This window comes from Salmo salar, chromosome ssa11 (assembly GCF_905237065.1).
Source record: "Salmo salar chromosome ssa11, Ssal_v3.1, whole genome shotgun sequence".
In the NCBI taxonomy this organism is placed as follows: Eukaryota; Metazoa; Chordata; class Actinopteri; order Salmoniformes; family Salmonidae; genus Salmo; species Salmo salar.
The window spans coordinates 89,538,416-89,564,183 of record NC_059452.1 but is presented as its reverse complement, the minus strand read 5'-3'; the positions used below and the strand labels follow the sequence as shown (position 1 = coordinate 89,564,183).

The following is a 25,768-nucleotide window of genomic DNA, read 5'->3' as shown; positions in this document are numbered from 1 at the left end:
GAAGGAGGCAGAGAGGAATGAGTCAAAGGTAGACGTGGGGAGGTTAAAGTCACCCAGAACTGTGAGAGGTGAGCCACCCTCAGGAAAGGAACTTATCAAGGCGTCAAGCTCATTGATGAACTCTCCAAGGGAACCTGGAGGGCGATAAATGATAAGGATGTTAAGCTTGAAAGGGCTGGTAACTGTGACAGCATGGAATTCAAATGAGGAGATAGACAGATGGGTCAGGGGAGAAAGAGAGAATGTCCACTTGGGAGAGATGAGGATTCCAGTGCCACCACCCCGCTGGCTCGATGCTCTAGGGGTATGCGAGAACACGTGGGCAGACGAAGAGAGAGCAGTAGGAGTAGCAGTATTATCTGTGGTAATCCATGTTTCCGTCAGCGCCAGGAAGTCTAGGGACTGGAGGGTAGCATAGGCTGAGATGAACTCAGCCTTGTTGGCTGCAGACCGGCAATTCCAGAGGCTGCCGGAGACCTGGAACTCCACGTAAGTCGTGCGCGCTGGGACCACCAGGTTAGAGTGGCAGCGGCCACGCGGTGTGAAGCGTTTGTATGGCCTGTGCAGAGAGGAGAGAACAGGGATAGACAGACACATAGTTGACAAGCTACAGAAGTGTTGTTTCTTGTATTATTGTCTCGTGTCTTTAGAGAACTGTTACACTTTGATATCCTTTTTCTTCTGTCCTGATTTTCTCTTTCTTTTCTTCTGTTAACTAGATATTCTTTGTTGTTCTTCGTTAGCTAGCTAGCTTCTTCCAAAAGAGTGGGTACAGTTATAACAGTTGCCAAGTAGGCTACTGAGGCTATTTGATCATAATGTAAGCCTATCAGAGTGGCCTACCATAAAAAACAAAATGCATCCCATAATATTTTTACATGGAAAAAGCTGTGCTGTCATTCTGCCTACATTAGCAGCCAATGTGTGGTGTTCAATGTAGACTTTTGGAAAAAATATGCAGAGCTTGACATTAACCTGTTTATCCACTTGTCATTCAGATAAGGAGGTGACAAAAAAAAATTGTTGTTTGATACAAGAAACCACTTTACAAAATAAAGTATTATTCCCATACCATTATTACAGAGAATCAGACAAATTATTCTACCCTGTGCGTATTGGCTACTTATTTAAGCCCGTCTCAAAATACAACGCTGCTAGAAATGCACACATTTTGTGCTGTTGTAGGAAGCAACCACTCCCCCATTGTTGACTAGAAAGGTGTTATAACTGGGCTAATAACTCACTAACACAAACTATGAACAAATGTGCACACGTGGCTACATGCAGCTATCGCTTGATCTCAACAAGTACATCTACTCGTGACCACTCATGCTGTAAACACAGACCAGTTCAAAGTGAATGGTCAGATCCATATATGGCAATGGTATATTTGTATATAGGAATACTGCAACTGATTAGTTATGCCGCACCGGTCTGTAGAGTACGGGCTGAGTCGTCCCTGTCAATGCAGTCGACTCCTACTCTGATGCGTTCTGCAAGAAAATCTCTTGCATAGTTAGTTAGTTTTGTTGTGTTGCATTGAAAGTGGCTAATATTGGCAATTCCCACAGTAGAGGGAAACATTGATAGTGTTAAAAAGGGGAAAACTAGAAAGTTGAGTGAAGTTCAAATCTCGTGCTTATCTACGCAGGCTGATATTTATTCTGTGCGGCAGTCCTGCGTGCCCGCGCACACACGCAGCTTAGAGGGCACATTGCTCCTCAGCACCCTCCCAATTGCATGCTCCCTCAACTTGAGACATCTGTGGCATTGTGATGTGACAAAACTGCACATTTTTAAAAAGTGGCCTTTTATTGTTCCCAGCACAAGGTGCATTTGTTTAATGATCATGCTGTTTAATCAGCTTCTTCTTGTCAGGTGGATGGATTATCTTGGAAAAGGAGAAATTCTCACTAACAGGGATGTAAACACATTTGGGCACACAATTTGGGAGAAATAAGCTTTTTGTGCATATTGAACATTTGTGATTTTTATTTTAACTCATGAAACATGGGAACACGTTACATGTTGCATTTATATTTTTGTTCAGTATATTTAACTCCTTATTTTTGGCACTAAACAGTCTCCATATGTACTTCCATTCACTTTTTCAACTGATACCGGGGGACCTTCAGAACGAGTCTTGTGAGGCCTGTGGTCATCCTAGAGCAAAACATGTTCGTGAGAGTTTCACCTTTGCACATAGGGGTCATATTAGTGTGCAGCCAAACTGTTTGGACGCTACAGACAGAAGTTGGCAGATCGGCTGTTCCGACTTCAGTCCAAAGATGCTTGTGGGGGTCGTAGAGCAATCACAATAGTTTGTAGGCCAAACCGTTCGGACACGACATAGGATTTTGTGAAAAGGGATGTCTCATGGCCTTTCACCGCAGCTGCAGAAGTGCGACATAGGCCGATGTGATGGATTGAGACGTATCCAATGCAAACAAAAAACATCTCTAGCTTAAACTGACTGATTTTTATGGGGATATTTTTTTTTACTAATTAGATTTCAGCGGGGGCTGACATCGACCTTAGGGGTTTAGTTAAAACACCTGGATTTCTGAGTAATCTCTCAAATTATTAGGACATGTAAACACCTTAAAAGGAAAATTCCTTCAAGGTCCATTGCTGATATTGTCCCAAAATGTCATATGATTTCAAAAGCAGGATTATATGATGCAAAATGCATCATACTGGCTGTATTTTTAAAGTTATACATCTTAAACTTGATTGCTGACATGCAACATTTTTTGGGACTATACCCTTGTCTAATAATTTGTCAATTAGTCAGGGAAGTTGTTAAAAGATAACTACACATCAGTTCCAGCAGTGTGGTTCCAGCAGTGTGGTTCCAGCAGTGTGGTTCCAGCAGTGTGGTTCCAGCAGTGTGGTTCCAGCAGTGTGGTTCCAGCAGTGTGGTTCCAGCAGTGTGGTTCCAGTAGTTTGGTTCTAGCTGTGTGGTTCCAGCAGTGTGGTTCCAGCAGTGTGGTTCCAGCAGTGTGGTTCCAGCAGTGTGGTTCCAGCAGTGTGGTTCCAGCAGTGTGGTTCCAGCAGTGTGGTTCCAGCAGTGTGGTTCCAGCAGTGTGGTTCCAGCAGTGTGGTTCCAGCAGTGTGGTTCCAGCAGTGTGGTTCCAGCAGTGTGGTTCCAGCAGTGTGGTTCCAGCAGTGTGGTTCCAGCAGTGTGATCTGCACACATACTTGCACAAGCAGCTCAAGCGGGAGGGAAGTGAGTTCGGAAAAACTGAAAGCATGCATTCTCACATACAAACGTCTCCAAAAACAACATGGTCGCTGTGATAATGTTTATTTTGATTGCCGATTTTCTACATTTATCAAAGTAGTCTGATTTCAGATGTGTCCATGTAAACAGGATTATGAGGAAAATCTTTCTTCTTGCAAAGCAGGTACACGTTTTAAACGATTTATATTAAATCTGAGTATTCACAATAATCATATTATTGTGTGCATGTAAACGTACCGAACAATGGATAAAGTGAACACTTACAACCTTCTCAACTGTCATTTACTGCATAAGCTACTAACCTAAAGCAGATGCACTCTAAATTATTTTAAAATGGCAGAAGCTCTGAATGATGGAGCCGAAAGGAAATTAGTATAAATATTTTATTACCATCAAACCCCTGCAACTTATCCAGAATGCCACAGCCCGCCTGGTGTTCAACCTTCAAGTTTTCCCATGTCACACCGCTCCTCCACACACTCCATTGGCTCTCAGTCAAAGCTCGCATCCACTACAAGACCATGGTACTTGCCTACGGAGCAGCAAGAGGAACTGCCCCTCCCTACCTTCAGGCTATGTTCAAATCATACAACCGGACTACTCCGGGCAGCTCCCACTCAGCACAGTCAAAGCTCTTCTCTGTCCTGGCACCCCAATGGTGGAACCAGTAAACTAACTCGCACTTGACTCTTCCCACCGTACTAGCGCTGACTTTGCTGATAGCTACTTTGAGGAAACATGTACTTACTATGACTGAGATGTTGCTGTCCCACTTAGCTATCTAAAGGGATTCTTTGGGATTTTGGCAATTATCTACTTTCCCAGTCTGATGACTGCACTAACTGTAAGTCCCTCTGGATAAGAGCGTCTGCAACATGACTAAACTGTAAAATTACCAGTTTGCAAATATTTGTTCATTGCACTTGTGTGAGCATTCCTTCGTATTAGTGAGTACTGTGCTAGACTGCTAGTAGTGTTCTGTTTTGGTGGACATTTTCTCAGCCAGATGTGACATTCTGATTATCTTGGTCTGTCAAGGACAGACCTAGACCCCTGCCTGAACCCTGTGCTCCCATGCTGCTCGCTGCTCTTCCCCTCAAGAAGAATAGGCCGCTTCACACACTCACTCATTCTTCTCCAGCCACAGAGCTGCCTGCCTGCCCGCCCACCAGAGACTCTGCTTGGGTTTTGTAAATGTCTTAACAGAAAACAGGAACAAGCATGTCTTGATGTAAATTAGGGTGTTGTCATACAAATTTGCAGGTTTAAACAGAGTTTTTGGCCAATGCATGTAAAGACTGGTGCATGCTTATTTTCATGTCGACGCAGGTAGCCTAATTGAATATGCAGCACCAAGAGAAGGAACCATTCCGGAGGCCCCATGCTAATCCCTGCTGGGTGGGCTGTGATACTACAGCAGTGTTTCCCAGGACCGAGGTGGGCAGGCAGGGAGCTTCGTTTTTTGACCTAGCACTATTAAGTGGATTCAAATAATCAAAGCTTGATGAGTTAGTTATTTGAATCCACTGTGTAGTGCTAGGGCAAAAACCTACATTTCCATCGAGTGTGGGCCCCAGGAACAAGTTTCCCTGTACTAGAGCACTATAGCATTCTACTCTTAGCTTGACTGGGCTATGGCATGCTGAGCCATGTTGCCATCTACTTAGTTGTTGTTCAGTGCAGTAGACCCTTATGGAAACCATAGGTGGACCATCCCCCCCAAAGACCAATTAAAGAAGCATTCGTTCTCAGGATAATTCATCTCCAGAGAATGGTTCAGTTCCCATTCAATCGAACATCCTGAGACATATACCTCTGGAATTCTCTTTCCAGGGACATCATCTTGAGTTCTATCTAATGAGATAATGACAGGGCAAAGCATTCACTGTGTGTGCATGCTGTGCTTTTGTTCCAGCGAGATGACACAGTGGTGAGTAACAATGGGAAGCCCCCTGCAGAACAGCCTCAATTTGTCAGGGCATGGACTCTACAAGATGTCGAAAGCGTTCCACAGGGATGCTGGCCCATATTGACTCCAATGCTTTCCAAAGTTCTGTCAAGTTGGCTGGATGTCCTTTGGGTGGTGGACCATTCTTGATACACATAGGAAACCCAGCAGTGTTGCAGTTCTTGACACAAACCGGTGTGCCTGGCACCTACCACCATACCCCATTCAAAGGCACTTACATTTGTTGTCTTGCTCATTCACCCTCTGAAATGGCACACATACACAATCCATGTTTCAATTGTCTCAGCTTAAAAATCATACTTTAACCAGTCTCCTCCCTTTCATCTACACTGATTGAGGTAGATTTAACAAGTGACATCAATAAGGGATAATAGAATTCACTTGCTCAGTCTATGTCATGGAAAGAGAAGTGATCAACTGACCCCAAGGTATCCCCGTTTGATATTACCCACAGCCTTGGAGAGCTGACCCCATTTAGTAGACTGGTCGATAAGCTGTTGGTCGACCGAGATTTCTTTAGTCGAGTAGTAGCGAAAAGAAATATAGACATACAGTACCAGTCAAAAGTTTGGACACACCTACTCATTCAAGGGTTTTTCTTTATTTTACTATTTTCTATATTGTAGAATAGTGAAGACATCAATACTATGAAATAACACATATGGAATCATGTATTATCCAACAAAAAAAGAGTTAAACAAATCAAAATATATTTTAGATTCTTCAAAGTAGTCACCCTTTGCCTTGATGACAGCTTTGCACACTCTTGGCATTCTCTCAACCAGCTTCACCTGGAATGCTTTTCCAACTGTCTTGAAGGAGTTCCCACATATGCGGTCCAACTCGGGGAGGCAGGTAGCCTAGAGTTTAGAGCGTTGGGCCAGTAACCGAAAGGTTGCTAGATCAAATCCCAGAGCTGACAAGGTAAAAATCTGTCATTCTGCCCCTGAACAAGGCAGTTAACCCACCGTTCCTAGGCCTTCATTATAAATAAGAATTTGTTCATAACTGACTTGCCTAGTTAAATAAAAGGTCAATTAAAAAAGAAAGATCATCCCAAACCATCTCAAATTGGGTTGAGGTCGGGGGATTGTGGAGGCCAAGTCATCAGATGCAGCAATTCACTCTCCTTCTTGGTCAAATAGCGTGTTGGTAGTGTGTTGGGTCATTGTCCTGTTGAAAAACAAATGATAGCGCAAACCAGATGGGATGGCATATCGCTGCAGAACGCTGTGGTAGCCATGCTGGTTAAGTGTGCCTTGAATTCTAAATAAATCACTGACAGTGTCAACAGCAAAGCACCCCCACACCACCTCCTCCATGCTTCACGGTAGGAACCACACGTGCAGAGATCACCTACTCTGCATCTCAAAGACACGGTAGTCGGAACCAAAAATCTCAGTTGGACTCATCAGACCAAAAGGACAGATTTTCACCAGTCTAGTGTTAATTGCTTGTGTTTCTTGGCCCAAGCAATTCTCTTCTTATTGGTGTCCTTTTGTAGTGGTTTATTTGCAGCAATTTGACCATGAAGGCCTGATTCACGCAGTCTCCTCTGAACAGTTGATGTTCAGATGTGTCTGTTACTTGAACTCTGTGAAGCATTTATTTGGGCAGCAATTTCTGAGGCTGGTAACTCTAATGTACTTATCCTCTGCAGCAGGGGTAACTCTGGGTCTTCCTTTCCTGTGGCGGTCCTCATGAGAGCCAGTTGCATCATAGCGCTTGATGGATTTTGCGACTGAACTTGAAACGTTCAATGTTCCAACAAGCTTTAACAGTATCACATCAGAATTAGACGAAGTTGTTCCAAATTGAAATGTTTAAGTTTAGACATTAACTCTGAAATCGTGATCTTTATCTCCTATCGTATTGCACCAGTTGACGACAGGTATTTACTTAAAAAGTAGCTAAAAAAATATATATTAAAATTAGTGATGCACAGATATTTCATTTTTTGGCTGATACCGATATCCAATATTTTCCTTGCCCCCCCAAAAAACGATACCTGTAACCGATATAATTTTTTTTGCGGCCTTTTAAGCATTCTAATACAGTTAAATAGTGAACACACACACACACACACACACACACACACACACACACACACACACACACACACACACAGCGGTCTAAGGCACTGCATCTCAGTGCAAGAGGTTTCACTACAGTCCCTGGTTCAAATCCAGGCTGTATCACATCCGAACGTGATTGGGAGTCCCATAGGGCAGCGCACAATTGCCCCAGCGTCATCCGGGTTTGGCCGGGATAGGCCGTCATTGTAAATAAGAATTTGTTTTGCTAAATAAAAAGGTTACGCACGCACACACACACGCGAAAAGGTTATTTTGTTGGCATTTAGCTGTCCCCATTGCCAGTAAAACATAACCAAACCCATTTCTTTCACTTACTTGCTGTGCTGTTTCACTGTTCATTTGTTTCATTCTCAACCAGAATTTCTCATACAATGGAACGCCGTTTGGGTCTTTGCGTGTCAAATAAGCTTGTTGACCAATCATGACCTGAATATGACTGCACGTCACATAATTTTACGCATTCATACATTTTTTACGTATTTTTACGTATCCGTATGTTTTACGGGATTCGGGGATTCGTTTTTGCAACCTTCTGGTTACTAGTCCAACGCTCTAACCACCTGCCTTACATTGCACTCCACGAGGAGCCTGCATGGCAGGCTGACTACCTGTTACGCGAGGGCAGCAAGAAGCCAAAGTAAGTTGCTAGTTAGTTTTTTATAAGATGAGTTGAATGCTATCAATCTTAACATAATCACTAGTTAACTACACATGGTTGATGATATTACTAGTTTATCAAACGTGTCCTGCGTTGCATATAATCGATGCGGTGCCTGTTAATTTCTCATCGAATCACAGCCTACTTTGCCAAACGGGTGATGATTTAACAAGCGCATTTGTGAGAAAAAAATAAAAATAATCACTGTCGTTGCACCAATGTGTACCCAACCATAAACATCAATGCCTTTCTTTAAAATCAATACACAAGTATATTTTTAAACCTGCATATTTAGTTAATATTACCTGCTAACATGAAATTGTGTCACTGCTCTTGCGTTCATTGCCTGGCTCGTTGCGAACTAATTGGCCAGAATGTTACGTAATTATGACATACCATTGAAGGTTGTGCAATGTAACAGGACTATTTAGACTTAGGGATGCCACCCATTACATAAAATACGGACCGGTTCCGTATTTCACTGAAAGAAAAAATGTTTTGTTTTCGAGATGATAGTTTCCGGATTCAACCATATTAATGACCTAAGGCTCGGATTTCTGTGTGTTTATTATATTATAATTAAGTCTATGATTTGATAGAGCAGTCTGACTGAGCGGTGGTAGGCACCAGCAGGCTCGTAAGCATTCATTCAAACAACACTTTCGTGCGTTTTTCCAGCAGCTCTTCGCAATGCATTGCGCTGTTTATGTCATTGGTGCAATGACAGTGCACCGTTCGTGGCCGGTGTGTGCTTGTTTGCAGACTTTTTGTACAACTATGACAGTGATACTGATAGTAGTGGTGGCGCTTGGCTTGCACGTGCAAATTCAGAACACACAACATTCTATAACAGAACTGTTATTTGACGTGTCAAATTAAAAGCTTATTTAGCGCTTCAAATAGTGTTATGACTCGTCAAATAGTGTTATTTGACGTGCATCTTCTTTGACACGCAGACCCAAACGGCGTTCCATAGTATGTCATGAAGCTAATAGCTATTACTGTGTAATTCTGGTAGGGCAACATGTGTACCGGTGCTCGACCAGTCAGCGAAAGCCAACATCACCCACGACAGAGAACCGTTGATTGCCAAGGTCAATGAATACCATTATCTTGGCGTGAATGGATTTTGCCTTTGAGTTGTCTCGCTGAAATTTTCTTACTCTTACAAATGACTGCTCGACTTGACTGCTCGAACCACACAGCAGATATTGTGGGCTAGGTTAGGAATGCTGTGTTGTATGTGTAGCGCAACATTTTACGTGGCGTCATTATGTCATGTACCTACATTATAAAAAGGTATGCACGTCAGCTTTGACATCGGTTTTGCACATCGGTGTTAAACTAGACACCGGGCCGATACCGATGTTGTCATTTTTAGCTATTGTCGGCCGATTCCGATATGTTCACCGATATATTGTGCATCCCTAATTCAAATATATTAAAAAACTTCAAAGAAATTCTTTCAACGGTATTGGAAAACCATTGTGGCTTTTACCAAAATACTCCGCTATACCGGCCAAGCGCAGTTGTCGTTGTTGCATCTATTCTATAGCAGAGATTCTCAACTGGTGGGTCTCGACCCCGCAGGAGATTTTGAATGGGTCGTGGGTGTCGGAGGATTTAAAAAAAAAATAATAGCGGGGAGGGGGGATACTCCTGTTTGAACTTAAACAACTAAAACCAGGAAGTGTAGAAATGATAAAGAACCTAAAAATGTTATAATTAAACCTGAACTATTTTTCTTCAATCACAGCAAAGCTTTTTAGCAGATTTGGTTGATTTTGTGATCCCAGCTCATCTTTGTCCACAGACTGACCAGACACGAGACATATGCTAATGAGGGGCGACAGCGCAGTCCTGTAACTCTAAACCCCCTGGTTAACATTGACCAGTATACAAAGAGTTTCCAGAATAGTAAACGGTAAGTGGAATTGGCAGTGAAAGGCATCCCCCAGTAGTCTCTAGGAGCCGGGCAGAACTATGACTACTCCTTATTTACCAGACAAATATTGGTCTAGTGCAAACAAGCCAGATAAGTCAAACAGCTGGCAGCCTGTGAAAAGGTGCTTCATATACAGTCATCAGAGTGACTGATTGCATAGATATACCTGTTGGTCATTGATACATGCAGAATTATACAAATGTAAAAGATTAGGCTGCACTCACTTTGCTTGATGTAAATGCTTATTTAAAAAAAATTAAAAAATGTAACACTGGAGGAACAGTGCCCTGCAAAAGTATTCACCCCATTGCCGTTTTTCCTATTTTGTTGCATTACAACCTGTAATTTAAATTGATTTTTATTTGGATTTCGTGTAATGGACATACACAAAAGTCAAAATTGGTCAAGTGAAAAAAAAGAACTAGTTTCAAAAAATTCTCAAAAATACAGAAAACTGAAAAGTGGTGGGTGCATATGTATTCACCCCCTTTGCTATGAAGCCCCTAAATAAGATCTGGTGCATCCAATTACCTTCAGAAGTCACATAATTTGTTAAATAAAGTCCACCTGTGTGCAATCTAAGTGTCACATGATCTCAGGTGTGTGTGATATATATATCACACACACCTGTTCTGAAAGGCCCTAGAGTCTGCAACACCACTAAGCAAGCGGCACCATGAAGACCAAGGAGCTCTCCAAACAGGTCAGGGACAAAGTTATGGAGAAGTACAGATCAGGGTTGTGCTATAAAAAAATCTGAAACTTTGAACATCCCACGGAGCACCATTAAATCCATTATTAAAAAAATTGAAAGAATATGGTACCAGAGCAAACCTGCCAAGAGGGCCACCCACCAAAACTCACAGACCAGCTAAGGAAGGCATCAACCAGAGAGGCAACAAAAAGACCAAAGATAACCCTGAAGGAGCTGCAAAGCTCCACAGCGGAGATTGGAGTGTCTGTCCATAGGACCACTTTACGCCATATACTCCACAGAGCTGGGCTTTACGGAAGAGTGGCCAGAAAAATTGCTTTAAGAAAAAAATAAGCAAACACGTTTGATGTTCACCAAAAGGCAGGTGGGAGACTCCCCATATATGGAAGAAGGTAATCTGGTCAGATGAGAGTAAAATTGAGCTTTTTGGCCATCAAGGAAAATGCTATGTCTGGCGTAAACCCAACACCTCTCATCACCACGAGAACACCATCCCACAGTGAAGCATGGTGGTGGCAGCATCATGCTGTGGGGATGTTTTTCCATCGGCAGGGACTGGGAAACTGGTCAGAATTGAAGGAATGATGGATGGCTTTAAATACAGGGAAATTCGAGGGGAAACGGTTTCAGTCTTCCAGAGATTTGAGACTGGGACGGAGGTTCACCTTCCAGCAGGACAATGACCCTAAGCATACTGCTAAAGCAACACTCAAGTGGTTTAAGGGGAAACATTTAAATCTCTTGGGATGGCCTAGTCAAAGCCCAGACCTCAATCCAATTGAAAATCTGTGGTATAACTTAACTTAAAGATTGCTGTACACCAGTGGAACCCATCCAACTTTTGACTTGGGGGGTGAATAGTTATGCACGCTCAAGTTCAGCTTTTTTGTCTTATTTCTTGTTTGTTTCTTCAAAACCCCCAAAAATCCATTTTAATTCCACGTTTAAGGCAACAAAACAGGAAAAATGTCAAAGGGGTAAATACTTTTGCAAGGCACTGTACATAGCCTGTGTGTGTGTGTGTGTGTGTGTGTGAATATATATATATATATATATATATATATATATATATATATATTGCTCAAAAAATAAAGGGAACACTTAAACAACACATCCTAGATCTGAATGAAAGAAATAATCTTATTAAATACTTTTTTTCTTTACATAGTTGAATGTGCTGACAACAAAATCACAAAAATAATCAATGGAAATCCAATTTATCAACCCATGGAGGTCTGGATTTGGAGTCACACTCAAAATTAAAGTGGAAAACCACACTACAGGCTGATCCAACTTTGATGTAATGTCCTTAAAACAAGTCAAAATGAAGCTCAGTAGTGTGTGTGGCCTCCACATGCCTGTATGACCTCCCTACAACGCCTGGGCATGCTCCTGATGAGGTGGCGGATGGTCTCCTGAGGGATCTCCTCCCAGACCTGGACTAAAGCATCCGCCAACTCCTGGACAGTCTGTGGTGCAACTTGGCGTTGGTGGATGGAGCGAGACATGATGTCCAGATGTGCTCAATTGGATTCAGGTCTGGGGAACGGGCGGGCCAGTCCATAGCATCAATGCCTTCCTCTTGCAGGAACTGCTGACACACTCCAGCCACATGAGGTCTAGCATTGTCTTGCATTAGGAGGAACCCAGGGCCAACCGCACCAGCATATGGTCTCACAAGGGGTCTGAGGATCTCATCTCGGTACCTAATGGCAGTCAGGCTACCTCTGGCGAGCACATGGAGGGCTGTGCGGCCCCCCAAAGAAATGCCACCCCACACCATGACTGACCCACCGCCAAACCGGTCATGCTGGAGGATGTTGCAGGCAGCAGAACGTTCTCCACGGCGTCTCCAGACTCTGTCACGTCTGTCACGTGCTCAGTGTGAACCTGCTTTCATCTGTGAAGAGCACAGGGCGCCAGTGGCGAATTTGCCAATCTTGGTGTTCTCTGGCAAATGCCAAACGTCCTGCACGGTGTTGGACTGTAAGCACAACCCCCACCTGTGGACGTCGGGCCCTCATACCACCCTCATGGAGTCTGTTTCTGACCGTTTGAGCAGACACATGCACATTTGTGGCCTGCTGGAGGTAATTTTGCAGGGCTCTGGCAGTGCTTCTCCTGCTCCTCCTTGCACAAAGGCGGAGGTAGCGGTCCTGCTGCTGGGTTGTTGCCCTCCTACGGCCTCCTCCACGTCTCCTGATGTACTGGCCTGTCTCCTGGTAGCGCCTCCATGCTCTGGACACTACGCTGACAGACACAGCAAACCTTCGTGCCACAGCTCGCATTGATGTGCCATCCTGGATGAGCTGCACTACCTGAGCCAGTGTATGTATGTATGTATGTATGTATGTATGTATGTATGTATATATATATATATATATATATATTGCTCAAAAAAATAAAGGGAACACTTAAACAACACAATGTAACTCCAAGTCAATCACACTTCTGTGAAATCAAACTGTCCACTTAGGAAGCAACACTGATTGACAATAAATTTCACATGCTGTTGTGCAAATGGAATAGACAACAGTTGGAAATTATAGGCAATTAGCAAGACACCCCCAATAAAGGAGTGGTTCTGCAGGTGGGGACCACAGACCACTTCTCAGTTCCTATGCTTCCTGGCTGATGTTTTGGTCACTTTTGAATGCTGGCGGTGCTTTCACTCTAGTGGTAGCATGAGACGGAGTCTACAACCCACACAAGTGGCTCAGGTAGTGCAGCTCATCCAGGATGGCACATCAATGCGAGCTATGGCAAGAAGGTTTGCTGTGCCTGTCAGCGTAGTGTCCAGAGCATGGAGGCGCTACCAGGAGACAGGCCAGTACATCAGGAGACGTGGAGGAGGCCGTAGGAGGGCAACAACCCAGCAGCAGGACCGCTACCTCCGCCTTTGTGCAAGTCAGAAGTTTACATACACTCAATTAGTATTTGGTAGCATTGCCTTTAAATAGTTTAACTTGGGTCAAACGTTTCTGGTAGCCTTCCACAAGCTTCCCACAATAAGTTGGGTGAATTTTGGCCCATTCCTCCTGACAGAGCTGGTGTAACTGAGTCAGGTTTGTAGGTCTCCTTGCTCGCCCATGCTTTTTCAGTTCTGCCCACAAATGTTCTATAGGACTGAGGTCAGGGCTTAAGTCCTCAAGCCATTTTGCCACAACTTTGGAAGTATGCTTGGGATTATTGTCCATTTGGAAGACCCATTTGCGACCAAGCTTTAACTTCCTGACTGATGTCTTGAGATGTTGCTTCAATATATCCACATAATTTTCCTTCCTCATGATGCCATCTATTTTGTGAAGTGCAACAGTCCCTCCTGCAGCAAGCACCCTCACAACATGATGCTGCCACCCCCGTGCTTCACGGTTGGGATGGTGTTCTTCGGCTTGCAAGCCTCCCCCTTTTTCCTCCAAACATAACGATGGTCATTATGGCCAAACAGTTCTATTTTTGTTTCATCAGACCAGAGGACATTTCTCCAAAAAGTACGATCTTTGTCCCCATGTGCAGTTGCAAACGGTAGTCTGTCTTTTTTATGGCGGTTTTGGAGCAGTGGCTTCTTTCTTGCTGAGCGCCTCTCAGGTTATGTCGATATAGGACTCGTTTTACTGTGGATATAGATACTTTTGTACCCGTTTCCTCCAGCATCTTCACAAGGTCCTTTGCTGTTGTTCTGGGATTGATTTGCACTTTTCGCACCAAAGTGCGTTCATCTCTAGGAGACAGAACGCGTCTCCTTCCTGAGCGGTATGACACCGTGGTCCCATGGTGTTTATACTTGCATACTATTGTTTGTACATATGAATGTGGTACCTTCAGGCATTTGGAAATTGCACCCAAGGATGAACCAGACTTGTGGAGGTCTACAATTGTTTTTCTGAGGTCTTGGCTGATTTCTTTTGATTTTCCCATGATGTCAAGCAAAGAGGCACTGAGTTTGAAGGTAGGCCTTGAAATACATCCACAAGTACACCTCCAATTGACTCAAATGATGTCAATTAGCCCATCAGAAGCTTCTAAAGCCATGACATTTTCTGGAATTTTCCAAGCTGTTTAAATGCACAGTCAACTTAGTGTATGTTAACTTTTGACCCACTGGAATTGTGATACAGTGAATTATAAGTGAAATGATCTGTCTGTAAACAATTGTTGGAAAAATTACTTGTGTCAAGCACAAAGTAGATGTCCTAACCGACTTGCCAAAACTATAGTTTGTTAACAAGAAATTTGTGTAGTGGTTGAAAAACGAGTTAATGACTCCAACCTAAGTGTATGTAAACTTCTGACTTCAACTGTGTGTGTGCACACATACATACATACATACATACATACATACATATATACATACATATATATATACATACATACATGTATGTAAGTATAGTCGGGAAGTATTCAGACCCCTTGACTTTTTCCACATTCTGTTACGTTAGCCTTATTCTAAAATGGATTTAATAAAAACTCATCCAATCTACACACAATACCCCATAATGACAAAGTGAAAACAGGTTTTTAGAAATGTTAGCAAATTTATGAAAAAATTTAAATAAGGCGGAAATTGAGCTCAGGTGCATCCTATTTCCATTGATCATCCTTGAGGTGTTTGTAAACTTGATTGGACATGATTTGGAAAGGCACACATCTGTCTATTCAAAAGGTCCCACAGTTGACAGTTCATGTCAGAGCATAAACCAAGCCATGAGGTCGAAGGAATTGTCCGTAGAGCTCCGAGACATGATTGTGTCAAGGCACAGATCTGGGGAAGGGTACAAATAATTCTGCAGCATTGAAGGTCCCCAAGAACACAGTGGCCTCTAATCTTAAAACTGTACAAAACTTTGAAAGTTTCTTCAAGTGCAGATGCAAAAACCATCAAGCGATGACACATTAAGGAAGAAGAAATTCCACAAATGGACTTTTAAGAAGGCACACCTGTTAATTGAAATGCATTCCAGGTGACTACCTCATGAAGCTGGTTGAGGGAATGCCAAGAGTCTGCAAAGCTGTCAAGGCAAAAGGTGGCTACTTTGAAAAATCTAAAATATATTTTGATTTGTTTAACACTTTATTGGTTACTACATGTTGTTATTTCATACTTTTGATGTCTTCAATATTATTCTTCATTGTAGAAAATAGCAAAAATAAAGAAAAACCCTGGAATGAGTAAGTGTGTCCAAACTTGACTGGTACTGTATATGGATGATTTCTAAAGCCAGGCACATTCACCAGTTAGGGCTGTAATCAATTGCCTAATTTAGTTGAGGTTTCCTCTCTCACTTTTCTTAGACAATTAAGGCAAGGACTGTTCTCTCGTCTCCTAACTCTGCTGCTGCCCCCGCCCCATTGTTCTCAACACCAATATGCTTGTAAACTTTGCTATTATGCATATAGCAACATGGTCAAGGAAAAGGCACCAATTCAACAGCGCACGTATGCGTTTCAGAACCGCGGACATCGACCACTGTCCAACGCAGGATAAAGCGCATGCTAAAAAATATAATTATAATCATATATAATTTAAATATTATTATATAAATACAATAACCATATACAATTTCAACAGCACGTCTTAGACTGATGGACTGTCATCCCAACAGCCTCCACAATGGATCAGTCCACTCACAGGCACGAATCAGACAGGTGTCTTGTACACCATGATTTTTTTACATTTTCGCTGCTGCTCGAATAAAGAAATCTTGGTCGATGAACAGCTTATCGACCAAACAAATCAACCAGTCGACTAAATGGGGTCAGCCCAAGCAACAAGTTCTAACCACTCTTTCCGTTTACACGTTGGATAGCCTTGGGCTTCAGAGCCCAATAAAACAGACTTTCTTGATGACTGCGTATTGTAATCATAACATGCCCTTTTTCTGATCAATGATCTGAAACTGATGACATTGCCCTTTACATGATTCAACATGATCCTCTCACAGTTAATTTGAGTGGGATAAGATCAGACAACTATAGTGCACCGCAGCACACCACTTTGGGAAGAGGGGGATACTCATGCACAACAGATGAGCCCCCACCTCCTCAACACCCTCTGTGTTGAGTGCTCTCCAAATGTTGGCTCAGTAGACACGCTCACTGCCCACACCTCATGTTCAGACTGAGGCTGACTGAACAACAAACCCGTCATTGTGTACTAGGTGGGCAGCTAGTCAAGATACATTCCCCCTACCTGCCAGCGTTTCTCTCCATTCCTTTCCTTCACCATGTGTTTCTCTCTTGTCCCCTCCTCGCCATCAGGACTCCCTTAGTTGAAGCTACAACATGATAACTCAAGGAACAGGGAGAGGCTAGTGAATTGGTTTCCCATGTCAGATTGTGCATGCAGCTTTCACTGGTTAAGGAATGTTTCATCCTAATAAAATACATTACTTTGACTTCAATTTCCCCCATCACTAATGCTTTCATAAGTGATATGATCTTTCTGGATGCCACTGCAAGTAAAGGCAGGTTCCGTAGCCACATGAAAGATGTTCCTGAAATCAGTACACAATAAGATGTAGAGTAAAAACACAAGGTAGAAAGTGAACCTATTGGACACGATGGTAAACCTACACAGAACGGTTTTACAGAGAGGCAGATACCATGCTTACCTAAGTGATAATGCCCGAGAAGCCGGTGTTTGGAGGATATATTGGCACAGGCCGGCTTCTGGGGCATTATCACTTGTATACAACAGGTTCCTAACATATTAAAATAATGTTTGACATATTTTCATTAAAAACGTTATTTAAATTTATTCATACCATTTCATCCTTCCACAAGATATAGTCCCGACACAAATCTAGGGTTTCTACCCAAGCCGGCTGGCCGTTCATTCTATTGGTTCGGTTGCTAGAGACGCGACCCAGTCGTTCAGTCTTTTTGTTCTGTATCTATGGACGCGACCCAGTCGTTCGTTCTAAATGTTCCATTGCCATCCCTTGCTTGCTGGCTAGCCAACTACGGCTAACTTACAGTCACGTCAAAAAATGCAGGCCAAAAAAAAAAAAAAGTAACTGCATTTGCAAAAGCAGCTTTCTAGTGACATTTATTTGGATACAACCATAACAATGAGCTAATGAGGCGCGATTTTGCCTGGCATAGAAAATGTGCTCATTCGTCAGGACACTTGTTCAGAGGAGCTAGCCAACAACACAGCTAAGACAATCACTTCAAACTGAAGCTGGAAAGACTAAACTACAGTAGCTGCACTTCATTTCGTTTGGCCTTTTTTTAAATGACATTTCATTGTATATATCCATAAAATGATGCCAGCTGATTCATTCATGATTTCGACTCACTGAGAAACACTGCCTGCCTGTCTGTCTCGTCCCGACTCATTCATTACTATGGGACAGCTGGAGATCGAATTTGAATATTGAATCAATGTTCCAAATGTCAGAGACAGACTAAGGTTTACACAAATCTTCGCTGTTGAAAACAAAATGTTAGTCTAAAAGAAATATGAGATGATCTCTACTATAAAAAGCATCTAGACATTAAGTTTATAAATTGCCTGGCTGGGCTGATGAGACAGTGGATTGCGCAGTCAGATAGAACAGAGTAAATAGGCATTTTAACATCATAGATTTAGCCAGTGGTAATTTGTGGATTAGACAAGGCTGGAATACGGTATTAACCAATCAGCATTCAGGATTAAAACCACCAGTTGTGTAAATAGTGCATAATGTGCTGGAACAGGGAGAGACAATCTTTGTATACTGAACAAAAACAAAATGTGCAACAATTTAAAAGAGTTTACTGAGTTACAGTTCATATAAGGAAATCTGTCAATTTAAATAAATTCATTAGGCCCTAGTCTGTGGATTTCACATGACTAGGAATACAGATATGCATCTGTTGGTCACAGATACCTTTCAAGGTAGGGGTGTGGATCAGAAAACCAGTCAGTATCTGGTGTGACCATCATTTTCCTGACGCAGCTCGACACATCTCCTTTGCATAGAGTTGATCAGGCTGTTGATTGTGGCCGGTGGATCGTTGTCCCACTCCTCTTCATTGGCTGTGCAAAGTTGCTAGATATTGGCGGGAACTGGAACATGCTTTCGTACGCGTCTAGGACATTTTCAGTTTCTAGGAAGTGTTTACAGATCCTTGAGACATGGCGCCGTGCATCATCATGCTGAAACATGAGGTGATTGCAGCAGATGAATGGCACAACAATGTGCCTCAGGATCTTGTCACAGTATCTCTGCGCATTCAAATTGCCATCGATAAAATGTAATTGTGTTCGTTGTCTGTAGCCCCTACCATAACCCCAACATGAGGCACTCCATTCACATCAGCAAGCCGGTCGCCCACACAATGCCATACATGTGGTCTGTGGTTGTGAGGCCAGTTGGACATACTGCCAAATTCTCTGGTGGAAATTACTGCAGTCAGCGTGCAAATTGCATGCGCCCTCAAAACTTGAGACATCTGTGGCATTGTCTTGTGTGACAATATTGCACATTTTAGAGTTGCCTGTTATTTCCCCAGCACTGTGTAATGATCATGCTGTTTAATCAGCTTCTTGATATTCCACACCTGTCAGGTGGATGGATTATCTTGGTAACGGAGAAATGCTCACTAACAGGGATGTAAACAAATTTGTGCACAAAATTTGACCGAAATAAGCTTGTTGTGTATGCATCTAAAATGTCTAGGATCTTTAACTTCAGCTCATAAAACATGCGACCAACACTTGACATGTTGTGCTTATATTTTTGTTCAGTGTACATTGGGTAGGTCTACTCTACACTGAAATGCTCAATGCACATTCAACACTAAAACAATTTGTAGGCCCATCTCAAGTTCACACTTAATTTGAGATATGAGTTCCCAAAAGACAAAAGTAACTTTAACGAGCAATCAGCAGTTGAAACAATAGCAAAGCCCCCGTTTCGGTAAACAGCTGAGGGATAGGGCTGGAGAAATGTAACCACTCAAATTTAAAGACAGCGCTATGGATGAAGAAGGACTGACCATCCATGATATAAAAACTATAGTTTTAACCATGTTTGGAGGCGATGGTGTTTGTTTACAAACATTGGAGAAAAACAAGGGTATAGTTTAGGTTCTGCTGGGTTACAACAGTTATACTTAGCTCATGAGTCATTTAGAAGTTACATTCTTCAAGAATCAAATGGGTACATATCATCCATGTATAAATGCAAAAATGTATGCATGAAACAGCAAATTGCCCCTTTAAAAATACGTTTAAACCCTGTGTGAATAACACCATGCATGTTTGCAAAAAGTGGTTGTTGCTAGTATTCCCAGCCTTGTTGCAATCTTACCTGCAGCATGGTCACAATATGACAAGGATTCAGTAGGTATATCACTGTCTTTTTGGCGAATTTGAATCCAACCTCTACTCCGAACGTCATACACAAAGCAACCAGCAACAGGTTCTTGCCCAAACTGTCCTCTTTTATCCTTGGACCATCTTTCGCGATCTCTTTGAGTTCTTTAGAAATGTTGATTTTTCTCAGTGCGACGACAACTTCCACGATGGAAATCAGAACCATGATAAAACTCTCGCCGATACGTTGTTGGGGTGCAAGAAAGGCGGCACATTCTGGGCCCCCGTTGCCTTCAAACTTTGGGTCCACGCCTCCATACAACCAGTCTAAAAGACTGTAAATGTTATATCTAGACATATTCCTCTTCTCGTTTTGGAAAAGGTAAGAACAAGACGGAAATAAAAGATAGTACACTGACTTCTTGTCGAAACATGAACTGCAGTGATCTCTATAAAGAACGCAGAAATGTACACCACAGCTGCCACCGCCTCCTTTCCTTGACAGGTAGACGTAGTACTAGTAGAAATTCAGCTAGCTAGCCTGCGTGGACTGTAACTCGGCGGCCGCCAGTGCGAGACCAAATTGCAGTGTGGGAGTAGCTAGTTAACTATACCCGCTTCTCAATAATATGGAAACCAGGTCATTCAGATAAGAAAACAATCATAGCTGGTTAGCTATAACATTAACTATAAATACGGAGCAACATTAAAGCTATGGTTGTACCCCCGTGTGCATACAAGTAACACCCATAACAACCACGTGATTAGCTACCGGCATGTCGACCAAGTCACCTATTTGCAGTGGCATTTTAGGCGTTTAGGTATTATTTAGTTGCGAGAAATTAAGTTAGCTAGCTGGCAGCAGCATCCAAAGACATGGCTACGAGTAGGATAAATAGTAGCAAATTCTCAACAGTCCAGTTGTAGTTCTTATGTTGCTATATCTCATCAAGAGAGGCCATCGTTGGTCCCCAGTTGCACTATTTAATCCAACCATTTATCACAAACCAGCAGAATTGCGAAGATTTAACATCATTCGATCAAGCACGAGACTGTGAAGGTAGCTTACTAACTGGTTACATTACAACTGATATGCGAGTCCACGTGCGTTGTAACACACGGTTCTTGCTGCCTACAACGCCTTTTTCTTTCAGATATTTTGTATTCAAGAATATAGTATAGCTTTGTTCACCAAACCAGTTTAGCTCTATCCATCAAGTTCCTTGTAACCCATTTAAATGTTCGTCTCTACACACTAGGAACATTAATTCCAAGGGGATAGTTGCGTTTAAACCCCGCCTCTTTCAGTTAACCCCTGACTACTGGACCCCCTTTGTATACATATGTCTATAAATGTACAATCTGCTGTATCTGATAGGTGTAAAAAAATTAAATAACATAACATTCAATAACAATAACAAGTGTTCTATATTTATGGAACAGCTTTCCCTGTCACGTAAGAGCGGTAAACACCATTGAGGTTTTAAAATGTAGTTTGAGATGGAAACCAATCTATTAAGCTGTGCAAATAAAATGTATCATTATTATTTCAGTCAACAATAAGTGACACTTTAATGGACCTATGCTGGGTGTATCCGTAGGGTGTAGCTCTCGCAGTATCTCATTAATATAAGTGCAGGCTCGCCCTCTAGTGGTTTTTCATCACAGCTGAAGAAGTGACCCCAGGAAATTTGATAGGGGTACATATCAGCACATACAGAACAATGAGCCAGATATTTTACTGAATGTATACATGTGAATCATCCGGTTGGCGTTTCCACTCACTACCAAAATCGTGATGAGAGGAAACCTAGTGACTGGCAGTGGAGAAGATGGAGCGATATGGATTTTGGTCTACATTCTGCAAATTGTATCACTGATCTCCATATAATTTTCTGTTTTCAAAACTAGAATCTAAAACAAACAGAGTGGACTGCGTTGTGTAGACGTTACCCTTTGCCAACGTAACAAAATAATGTTTTTGGACGAATTGTCCAAGGGCGAATTGATGCAGGCGCATTTAAGAGTAGCGTTCCAAAACGGAAATATGCAAATAAAGGCTAGAACGCGCTAATATGGTCTCACTTGCTCGGGCTTGGCTCTGGCCGCTATGATTTATTTGCTCCCATTGGAAACGATAGACTCTGGTCTGTCTTGGGTTAGTTATACAAATATTTGACATCAGTCTATGTTACATATTGAGCTCGCCAGTTTGTAGTCCTAAAACCCGGAAATGAGTAACCTCTAGTTCGTTCACCCATCCCTATGGGAAAAGAATAATAAAATAACGTCTGAAGTTAACACAGGCTTAGGAGATCTTATACGTTTTGTTCTATGATATAATAGCAGTCGGTTAACATTACCTTTATGAATTATGAAGCCTTTATGTGCTTTTTAAAATAAAAGTAATACAAAAAAAATCACAAAAGATATGTTAGCTGATGAAGAGTATCTCATTGAACAAAACATACGGTCTCGTAAGCCTGTGTTTACGACAGACTTTCCTTTGGGCGTTTATCCAAAAACCCTACAAAAACGCCATTCATTTCTTCCATAGGCTTTGTCCAACGAACCGAGGCGGAGTTAGTTCCTACAAAAAGATAACATTACTATTTCTCTCTATACCCCATGTCTGCACTCCCCACCCAGAAGCTATGTGCTTTCCCAACTGCCCGTATAGAGAACCTACAGGAGATGGTTAATGCATACAATTGATTTGTAGGGCTCATGCAGCAATGGCAGCGTATTTTTCTGAGGAGAACCTGTATAATATGTGCTGACTGTAACAGTGGAGGCTCCTCAGAGGAGGAAGGGGATGACCATCCTCCTCAGTGAATTTCATTACAAAAAAAATGTTAAGACATTAAACAAGTTATCATTTTTAGATACAACTATACTAAATGTAATCAAATAATTGACTATTAATAAATAAATAACACCATTTTGCAATGAAGGTCTACAGTAGTCTCAACAGCACTCTGTAGGGTAGCACCATGGTGTAGCCGGAGAACAGCTAGCTTCTGTCCTCCTCTGGGTACATTGACTTCAGATGCGAGAAGTAATAGATGCGAGAAGGAATACAAAGTGGCTGCTATGAAAGTGAACTGTGTTTACAGTGATCAGGGATGTATTCAATCCACCGATTCTGTTGAAAAACTTTTTTTAAACATAAGCTAACGGAACAAAATGGGGATAAACATACCTGAATTTGTCCAATAAAAACTCTTGTTTGAAACTGTTGGACTAATGATTACACCCTATATAAGCTAGATGCAGGCAGAGTGTGCAAGGCTGTATTGAATGTGTCACTGTCTGTCCATGTGTCACTGTCTGTCACCTCAACATTTTCTCTCGACCTGTGTGCACCTACGTTGTAAACTTTCATTCATAGGCTAGGTTGTAGCAACCTCATGATGGGTATAGGGAAAATTTGAGTATCATGTTGTAGCCTAAACCTATCGCTGTTACACTGAACTAGGTGAATGGAATATGAATGACAGTTATCCAATATGCTGTAATAGACATAAGGCCATGCCCATTAACAAAAAAAAATGTGTCCTCCCTCATCCTAAACGACACTGACTGCTACTGGACTGTAAATTGCTAGGATTAGAGATTGCAATAAAGACGTAAAGGTAAATGTGCAACCCTGTCTTAACTTAAACTGCCAGAAGAACCACTATGGTTGGGATTTTTTGGTCTGATCTAATACTGTCTCCGTAAACATCAAAGACAATGTACATGCAGACAGAAAAAAGCCCCACCCACCCTCTGGGGGTGGGCGGTAGTGATGAGCAGTTACTTCCTGTACTTTGGGCTTTAAAACACTAAAACGTTTCCCCTCTATGGATGTTGGTGTCAGTATGATTCACCAAAATGTTTATGCAAATAAAAAACTTCTAATGGAGTGCACAGCGATAATATTGACATTCAGATTTCCTGAAAATTATTATGAGATCACTCCAGCACTAAGAGGTAAACTGCGCCCACACCAACCACACTCTGGTTTAATAGTTTTTATGTCAACTAATATGTTTTTTTAATGGAGATAATCCATACTTGGGAATATCAAGCCATATCAAAGGCATAAACATTGGTAATAAGTTAATGTTAAGATATCCTTTCCATCAATACTGTCTCTACATCAACCGTCAGGGTCAGTTCTATGGCTCTCTGGCAAATGTGTTATGAGCCTGTCATCATGTGGTCATGTTTCCATGTCTATATAAATGACATGGATTCTGCCTGTTCATGCCCTCTGTTCCTGTATGTGGACGATTCTGCCCTCTTGGTTTCACATAAGAATAAGGAGACAGTTGAAAAGACCCTAAGCAGCAAACTGACTAAAGTCAGTAAGTGGTTATCCGACAACAAACTGTCTGCATTTAGGCAAGACAGAATGTATCCTGTTCCAAACACAAAGTAAGAAACATTTCCAACTTCTAGGTCAAGTGTAATGGTGTAGTGGTGAACGAAAAATGCTCTGTTACATACTTGGGTGTGAACTGGACCAACACGACAGGTGAACTCATGGCTCTGAAGGACATTGGGAAGGTTCACTCCAGGACAAAGTTCCTGGCAAGGGTTGCCAAGTTCCTGGATACAGAGACTATGAGGACCCTGGCAACATCTGATACAGTGCCACTATAAATATGCTTGTATCTCATGGTTCAGTGGTATAACAAAAAATATGAAGTACAAACTTCAAACGGCCCAAATCAAACTAATGAGAATTATACTCAAGCTCTTCCCTAGGACGCACATTGGTCCTAACCATTTCAGGGAACTAAACTGGCTTCCAGTTGATCTCCGGGTGGTGCAAATCAAACTGTTGGTGGTTTTTAAAGTTCTACATGACCTTGCCCCCAGTTACCCGTCTGGTTATTTTTATTTCATGAGAGACTCATAGCCATCACACCAGAGACAGTGTTGCCAATATCAGACCGCTGTGCTATAGGAGCATGGCTGGAAAAAGCTCTTTCCTTAACACTGGTGTAGTGGAATGCAATGGTGCACCAAACCATATAAAATCCATTCCTATGCTAGAGAGTTTTAAGATAAACCTTAAGAAATGGTTTATGGGCAAAATGCTATACAACTGCACAGGCTTAAAGGAAAGTATAATTGTTTTCAATGAACATTACATGGTAATCTATTTTATTCCTTTTACGGTTTCCTCCCTATTGATGAGATATACTTGGTTTTCATGTTATAATCTTGTGTATATTTTGTTTTCATGTATTTTCATGAGGACCACAATGGAAATACATTTTTAAACTTTTTTGTGTCATCCTCAATGATTTTAATGGCATTGTACTGTATCCACGTGTGGTTGTTTTTGTGTTTTAAAATGGTCAAATAAATCACACAAAAAAATGGAATCACAGAACACAACACCTGTACAGTACTTAGTTTCAAGTCATAACAAAGTTAATAATTCTCTGAAATGGATAAATAATGTAACAGCCGTTGCAGGGAGTAGACCAAGGCGCAGCGTGTTGAGTGCTCATCATGTATTTATTTATTTTACTGAGAACACAATAAACAAAGAAACAAAACCCGACAGCCAAACAGTTCTGTCAGGTTAGCAACACTAAACAGAAATTAACCACCCACAAACCCAAAGCGCCTAAGTATGGCTCCCAATCAGAGACAACGATATACAGCTGTCCCTGATTGAGAACCATACCCGGCCAAAACAAAGAAATATGAAACATAGAAAAAAGGACATAGAATGCCCACCCTAGTCACACCCTGGCCTAACCAAAATAGAGAACAGAAACCTCTCTATGGCCAGGGCGTGACAAATAAGTTTTAATGACAATAACCTTTTTTGT

The 25,768-nt window shown here is 41.9% G+C and overlaps 1 protein-coding gene across 4 annotated transcripts in view; it reads right to left on the bottom strand.

The window, feature by feature from the left end:
• The window catches only part of LOC106563513 (transmembrane protein 164), a 48,017-nt gene extending 26,782 nt beyond the window's left edge, over nucleotides 1-21,235 (bottom strand). The window contains exon 1 of one of the 4 annotated variants that reach the window (XR_006757678.1): nucleotides 19,927-21,235. Coding sequence is in view for 3 of the 4 variants with exons in the window: in XM_045690028.1 (XP_045545984.1) it covers nucleotides 19,927-20,289 (363 nt within the window). In the remaining variant the exon portion in view is untranslated. Of the gene's footprint in view, nucleotides 1-3,634; nucleotides 3,656-19,926 lie in introns of those variants that run through there. The other 3 variants (XM_045690028.1, XM_014129166.2, XM_014129168.2) reach the window with 3 other exon arrangements.
• Nucleotides 21,236-25,768: the final 4,533 nt, after the last annotated feature.